At 36.1% G+C, this 8,172-nt stretch overlaps 1 protein-coding gene across 8 annotated transcripts in view; it reads left to right on the top strand.

Moving 5' to 3' along the window:
* The window catches only part of LOC108905816 (nesprin-1), a 423,696-nt gene that overhangs the window by 280,614 nt on the left and 134,910 nt on the right, over positions 1–8,172 (top strand). For 5 of the 8 annotated variants that reach the window (XM_018708877.1, XM_018708884.1, XM_018708861.1 and 2 more), the window contains 6 exons: positions 324–574; positions 631–1,336; positions 1,566–2,684; positions 2,744–7,114; positions 7,171–7,344; positions 7,457–7,564. In XM_018708877.1, coding sequence (XP_018564393.1) covers positions 324–574; positions 631–1,336; positions 1,566–2,684; positions 2,744–7,114; positions 7,171–7,344; positions 7,457–7,564 — 6,729 coding nt within the window. The remainder of the gene's footprint in view (positions 1–323; positions 575–630; positions 1,337–1,565; positions 2,685–2,743; positions 7,115–7,170; positions 7,345–7,456; positions 7,565–8,172) is intronic. The other 3 variants (XM_018708911.1, XM_018708854.1, XM_018708902.1) reach the window with 1 other exon arrangement.

The raw sequence follows: 8,172 nt of genomic DNA, 5'->3' as shown, positions 1-8,172 counted from the left end.
ATGATGATGATGATGATGATGATGATGATGATTAGGATCATAATAATAATAATAATATTAATAATAATAATAATAATGACAAGGACAACGACGATTATAACGACAATAATATGTTTCAATGCAATATTACTATAATTTTCATTGCACCACGCTCAAGATTCACCTTATGTGGAATTTATTTTACATCGTTAGGTTATTATTATTTTGTGTGTATTGACAATCAGTGAAATATGTAGTTCAATAGTCTTTTCATTTCCATCTTCATCAATTAGGTGGTGATATTCAGTTACCGTGCGAAATATTTCAAGAAAAAATATTTTTAGGCTCTCATCTTAAATCTGCGTCAAAACGAGGCAGAATTCGATAAGATGTCTGACGATTCAACTGAATTAGTACAGAGCAGCGGAGACAACAGAATCTCAGTGAATATCCAACAAATAACGTCAAGATTCCAATCAGTTCAGGTGACCGCGAAAGAAATTTTGAAGAAATGTGAACAAGCTCTGGCGGATCACAAATTATATAATGAGAAATATAAACACTGTTCGGATTGGATCTCTGCTGCTCAAATCAGGTAAAAGAACTTCTATTGCGATAAAACTACAAGATTTATTATATATTTTCTTTTAGATTTAACAACTGCCAGGAAAATATTAAAGGAGGGGCGCGCGAATGTCTCGCCGAGCAAGCTAAGGTACTTGAAGAATTATTATCACAACAAACCAGTGCAACTTTGCTACTAAATAACACTATCGAATTGGGAGAAAAACTTTATCCAACTACCGCACCTGAAGGTAGAGAAATTATCCGTACCCAATTACAAGAACTGCAACAAGCACTAGAAGCCTTATTCGACGAAATTAACAGCACGGACAGAGACCTTAAGGCCAAACTTGAGAGATGGTCAGGCTTTGACGAATGTGTCGACAGCATTTTGCACTGGCTGAAAGAAATTCACTTACCTCAAGAACTCGAACTAAAAGCTACTCTGGACGAGAAGAAGGCTCAGCTCCAAGTTTACCGAAATTTGTTGCATGACGCTACAGCGCATCAACAGGATATCGTGGATTTGCGTGACAGAGTGGAAAGTTTACCGGAAAGAAATGAACAAATTGACAGACAGCTGGCCAACATTACCGAACAACATGCCAAGACCGTTAAACGCGCTCAGGGCTTTGTGGAAAGCTATGAGACTATAGTCAGCGACCACCAGCAATATTCCAAAGCTGTCCTTGATGGCCAAGAATGGATGGACGCCACACGTAATACAGTTTCTGTACTAGGAGACATCGAACAGGAAAGAATAACCCTTCAGTCCAATCTAGAAAGACTAAAGGTAATTTTTTTTTATTAAATTAGTTATTACTATTTAATTTACTTTAATCAGTCATTACTTATTTGGATAGTTTATTAATAATAAATAAATTAAGCTTAGGACACATAAACTCCATTTTTTCTTCAGTTATCAATTGTATCGGTACTAGTGGAAGTTCATACTTCATTTTTTACAACAAAACCTATTTAATGCATATGAATTTGGTTTCTCTTCATTCACATTTTTACAGAATTTACAAGCAACTTTACCAGATGAGGAATCCCGTATAAAATCAGTAAAGACTTTGGGAGACAAAGTAATACCAGGGACGATAGATTACGGACAAAGCAAAATTAGATCACAAATTGAGAACTCGCAACAAGAATGGGCTGCATTAGTATCCACTATTCAAAACATCATCCGTCAGTTGGAGAGTAAATTAGAACACTGGTCCGAATACGAAGCACTAAAAGACCGTTGTTTATCCTGGATCCGCGAAACTGATGCTAAGCTGCATTCAGTAGATTTGAAAGCTACAGCTAAAGAAAAAGAGGAACAATTAGAATCATTGAAATCTATGCAGGGAGAAATTCGGGCGAAGGAACTCGAAATCGACCAGGTTACAGAGAGATTGCAACAACTCAACAAAGGATTGATGAGTAGGCCATCTCAGATATCTGAACTTGGAGTCAAATATCAACAAATTTGTCAAAAAGTTAAAGAATTAACCACTCGTTGGCAACAGTATGTCAACAATCATAAAGATTTTAACTCTCAAGTACTTCAGTGTGAGCAATGGATGGAAGATATTAAAGAAAAACTGTCATACTGTTCAGATATCAATTCAGCTTCACAAAAGGAATTAGAGAACAAATTGGAAACAATTCAGGAATTGCTCTTAAACAAGGAGGAAGGATTTACGAAACTGCAAGGTTTAGTGGAATTGGGACAAATTGTGTTAGCTAATACTGCACCACATGGACATGAAACCATCAACCAAACTTTGGCAAACTTGCAAGAAGAGTGGTCTAACTTAGCTTCTTCAATGGTAGAGACAAAGGGTCTTTTGGATGACGCTCTGACAAAATGGGCTGGATTATTGGAAGAAATTAAAGCACTCGACAAGACAGTTGAGTGGTTGGAAAGCCAGTATGAAGAACTATCTGAACTTCAGGGAACTGTCACTGAAAAGAAATCCCAATTAGACAGAATAAAAAATCTTGAAGAAAAAGTACGATGCGAAAAAATTGAAGTTGACAATTTGAAAGCACAAGCAGCAGAAGTTCTAAAAAGTAAACGTGGAGGAGAAGCAGCTATTGAAGCTCAGAATATGCTAGACAGGTTCGATAGTATCGCCCAAAAGATCAATGTAAGTATAATTTTGTTGGATTTACAATAATTAAATTAATTAAATTAATTATTTTTCAGAAACTATTAGCCGAGCGCGAATCTCAATACAAAGATCACAGAGCGTATAAAGAAGCTCATGACGAGGTGCAAACATGGATGACCAGAGCACAGGAGAAAGTTCCTCAACTTCAAAGACCTTTCAGCGACAAATTGACTGTAGAAACCCTCGCTGGACCATTAGATCACTTATTAAATAAACAAGCTCAAGGCGAAGTACTTCTTGAAAACTTGGAACATGCAGCTCAAGCTGTTATTCCTAATACAAGTAGCCAAGGCCAAGAAACTATTAAAAATGATATAAGGGCTCTAAGAGAATCCTTTGAGAGATTGTTTAAAGATTTGAAACAACAACGAGAACAATTGGAAGCAGTTCTGTCACATTGGAGAGAATATAAAGATGAATTTGAACGAATATCCGATTGGTTACAGCAAATCACAATTCTAGTTAAAAACCAGAAAATTGCCTTGATGCCAACATTGGAAGAAAAACAAAAACAAGTTGTTGAAGTGGAAGGCATATTAAAACGGCTCATAGATGGAAAAGAACAAATAGAAAAACTGAACAATTCGGCAAAGATATTATTGAAATCACCATTAGAAACTCATGTGAATAACCAATTGCAACAACTGAATTCTAGATATCAAGTTGAACTAAACTTAGCTAAAGATGTGCTGAAGAAAGTTGAAACCAATCACGAACAGCACAAAGAGTATGCTGATAATTTAGAAAAGACAAGGGCATGGATTGATAATGCTAGAGAATTAATCAGAAATTGTTCTGAAGCAGCATCCAATAGCAGTAAAGAAGTTCTACAAGAACATTTAAATCAAATTCAAGAATTAATACAAAAACGCGAGGAAGGTCAAAACTTGGTACACGCTACTGTAAATTGCGGCGAAAAAGTTTTACGAAATACTCGTTCTGATGGAAAAGAGGCCATTAATAACGAACTCAAAGAAATACAAACAGATTGGGACAGAATTGTAAAGAAAATGTCAACTGCTAAAGTTCATTTGGAAACAGCTCTACTTCAATGGGCTGATTATGATAGTTCTTATAGTCAACTTCAACAATGGATTACGGATCGCGAAGCCAAATTACAACAAGTTACAGAGCCCATAGTTGTAAAATCTAAAAAGGGAGGCCTTAGTAGTTTACCAATAGGAGAAAGGAAAGCTACATTACGCGAAACTGGTAGTATCGTACAAGATATCGTCTCTTTCGAACCTATGATTCAGTCAGTTACATCAAAAGCTGAAGATCTTAAGCAAGCAGCTCCAGCGTCAGAAATTTCAACCAAATATGAAACGCTTTCTAAACAGGCTCAAGAACTTTATGCTAAACAAAAAGAGGTTGTTGAACAACATCAAGCATTTGTCGACGCAGCCAACGATTTTGTTCAGTGGTTACGCTCGTCCAAAGAACGTCTTGGCAAGTGTTCTGAACCTACTGGCGACAAAGAAAGCCTTGGTAGTAAACTCTCCCAACTTAAGGCACTTACAAACGAGATTCCAGAAGGACAGAAGAAACTAGAAATGGCTTTAGATCAAGCGGACAAAGCTCTCCAATACGCCGATGAAGTGGATAAAGAAATTATTGAGGAAGAAGTAGGATTGCTCCAAGAAGATTTTGATAATTACGTGGAGAATCTCAATAGTACCAAGAGTTTGTTAGAAGTTGGAATTGTAAAATGGACAGAGTACGAAGAACAATATCAAGATGCTTTGGAATGGTTGGCCCAAACTGAAAAATTGGTGCAGTCCTACAACAAGCTTCAAGATAGTTTAGAAGAAAAGCGGGCAGTTCTGGAACAATTCCAACTACAACTGCAAACCCTATTTGATTGGCAGACTGAACTTGACCGACTGAACATGAAAGCACAAGTTCTTCTCGAAACTTGCGCAGACACAAGAGTTAGCAATGCCATTACCCAACTTTCTACTAAGTACAATGCCATTCTGTCATTAGCAAAAGAAGTTATGAGACGCCTAGAATTGCATTATCAGGAACACCAACAACATAGTGCATTGTATCAAGAATGCCAGGACTGGATAGATAGGACTAGAGAAAAACTGAACGGATGCCTAGATATTCCAAATTCTCTTGTGGAGATTAATAATAAACTAGGAGTTGTGAAGAATATTAGAACTTCCTTAGAGCAAGGACAAAATAAGTTACGTTATATATATGAGCTCAAAGAACGTGTCATAATGAATACAGAACAATCGGGAGTTGCTAAAATTCAAGAAGATACTGATAATCTGAAACAAGACATGGAGAAACTATTGAGTGATGTACAAGAGATAAGAAATAAACTCCAGTCCAGAGCCAGTCAACTGGAAGAAATTGATAAAATCTATAAACAACTATTAGAATGGCTTCAAGACCAAGAACACCAAATACAGTTTGATGAAGGCTACCTCAATGAATTGAGTGAGAAGAAAGCTAAATTAGAAAAATTCAAGGCCGTGCAAAAGGAAATCGGTTCCCACAATGAATTAGTCGAAAAATTAAAATCGAAAATAGCCGAAGATGAACATTTGTCTACTGTTGAATATGAAACTGCAATTAAACGATATGAGGATCTTAAAGTCCAATTAAGTTCGTCAATTTCCGATTTAGAAAATCAAGTACGTGATCATGAACAGTACAAAAATTCGTATAACAAAGCTTCAGATTGGATAAGAAAATCACAAATGGAAATACAGAACTGTTCAAATCTCCACGATGAATTGGAGAAAATTGTCGAAAAGGAAGCTAAAATATCAGAATTAGCGGCATCGCTCCCACAGTGTGACGACTTAGTTAACAAGACCATTGAACTCAGCATTTTAGTAATGAAGACCACCGGAGAAGATGGCAAAGACACCATACGTCAAGAAATCGAACAATTGAACGTCGATTGGGAAGGATTGCAGGTTATTTGTACTGAAACGCAAAAGTCTCTAAACAGATGCAAAGAAGCATGGAAAGAATTTAAGAAAAACTACGAGACTATGAACAAATGTATCGACAAATATCAAAATCTTATAACCCAAAGGCAACAACTTGAAAATAATAAACCTGAAGATTTAGAAAAATGTCGGGCTTTGCTTGAGGAAATCATTAGTCAAAAATCTCAAATGGAGAACTTGACAGATTCATGTGAAGCTCTTATGGAATTAAGCGCAGTTGGTTGGGTTCGTGACAAAACTGTTCAACTTCAGACGGAATATACAAATCTTTTAACAAACGCTCAAAGTCTTGTATCTAAAGTAGAAAAGAATCTTTCAGATCATACAGAATTCTTAAAAATTAAGGCAGAACTTGAGGAATGGTTACATTCTGCCCATAAATCTGTCCAAGACTGTCTTGGTGAAGGAGACGAATCGAGCATGCGTGCAAAACTTGAAACCGCTCGACAAGTTGCTGCTAGAATGAGTGAAGGGCAACAGTTATTATCTAAACTGCAAGATGCATTTGGAAAAGCTATCAATACAGCTCCCGCTGACAAACAAAATGAACTTCGAGAAGACATGACAACGTTAAGAAACAGTTGGGACCAACTCAATATGGATTTGACGTCCATTCAAGCACAACTTAAAGCTGGACTGGCGAGATGGGAAGACTACAATGACACTAAGAGGAAATTGGAACTGTGGTTAAACGAAATAGAAAAGCAACTTCAGCAAAAACCAAACACAAAAGGAGAACAAAGTGAAATGAAAACACTACTCGAAAGATACAAGAATTTGCAAGTGGAAATCAGTAATAAACAAACTGATCTGGGTCGCTTAAAGGCTGAAGCAGCAGAATTAAGTTCTTGGGCTAAGCAACCGATCGTTCTAGAACAAGTTAAACAGTTAGAAGTTCGGTACGAGAAGCTTTCTGCAACTTGTAATGCTCTCAAAGAATCTGTTGAAGCAGAATTGGAAGATTACAATTTGTATCATCAAAAATTACAAGAAACAGAAAAATGGTTGTTACAAGTATCCTTCCAATTGATGGCACACAACTCTCTCTACATTACCAATAGGGAACAAACAGAAGAGCAATTAGCTCAGCATGAAGTTCTATTAGAAGAAATTCAAAAGTACCAATCAACTTTGGATGATGTGAAGGCCAAAGGTTACGGTCAGATTGAAAAATATGTCAATTCCGCTCCCGCTCTTAAAGACACTATAGAGAAACAACTAAACAATGTGCAAGATAGCTACAACTCCTTGCTTCAGACTGCAGTGCAAATCAAAAACAGATTGGTTGATTCTTTGGCTAAATTTAAAGAATATGAAGACACTCTTGAGAGTATAATGCAAAACTTAGATGAGTACGAGCCTATCGTAGCAGAGGAAATTGAAAAACCGATTGAAAATCTGAAGGATGCTCAGACTCAATTAGAAACAGCAAAGGTAACATAGTATTATTGAGAAAAGGGGTCGTAAAAAATTCAATTTCCTGTTTTCAGGTTATTCACAATAAATTGCAAAACGAAAAGTCTCGACTAGCGTTAGCAGTACAAGCTTGTGAGGCAGCTACAGCTTCCATAAGTCGACCTAGCAGTCCAAGGGATACACTACCTCCTCCTGTACCTATTAAGGAACTAGAATGCAGGGCGAGATTGGAAGACCTAATCGATCAGGTAAATGTCGGTAATATGTAGGGTACTGGCTTTTGATTTTTCTTTTTCTATTTTTATTTTTATTTTGCTGGTTTTCTTTGAATTTTTTTGCACGTTTTTGCTTTGCTCTTAGACGCACAAGGGATCGGCAACTTCAGAGGATTCTAGTAAACTGAAATTGCTTTTGGATCAACTTATGTCACGTGGTTTTGTTAACAAACTGAACACACAGATCGATGAGGTAGGTTAGCAGCGCATTACATTATTTTTCATCTGCTCTAATTTTCAGTTAGACCCTCTTTAAGACCAGTATAATTGCTGTTCCATTTGCAGTTAAGCGTTAAATTGATAGAGAACTAAAATTTAATTTAATTACAAACATTAAATAAACAAATCATTAACCATTATAAATGTAAATTATACTGTGATTTTTTTACTGCACTTTCAACTGCATAGCTTTGTAGAACACCTACACATTTTCACATTTCTTATTTTCCATATTATTCGCTTTGTACTTAGCACGATTGCATGATTTCACAGAGTGTTAAAGAAAGTGTTAGAATGCTGTAAATACTGCAAAGTAATGAATATTAAGATAGATTTAAAAAATCTGCATTCTAAAAGACTTAGTTCGTGCAAATGAATAAAAATACCCTGAACCTTTATTGTGAATAATGACCTAAGTGAGTTACAAATATATTGCATTGACAAATATATCATTTTCACTTGCTTGAATGAAGCCTTTATGAATTCCAATATTATCTAGTCCATTAATTGTATTTATAAATTGATGTCAGTTTTATCATCAGTTCATTAATAAAAAAATGCTACTGTTCACTACGAATATTT

Source organism: Anoplophora glabripennis, unplaced genomic scaffold, assembly GCF_000390285.2.
Source record: "Anoplophora glabripennis isolate ALB-LARVAE unplaced genomic scaffold, Agla_2.0 scaffold26, whole genome shotgun sequence".
NCBI lineage: Eukaryota > Metazoa > Arthropoda > Insecta > Coleoptera > Cerambycidae > Anoplophora > Anoplophora glabripennis.
This window is presented reverse-complemented; position numbering and strand designations above follow the sequence as displayed.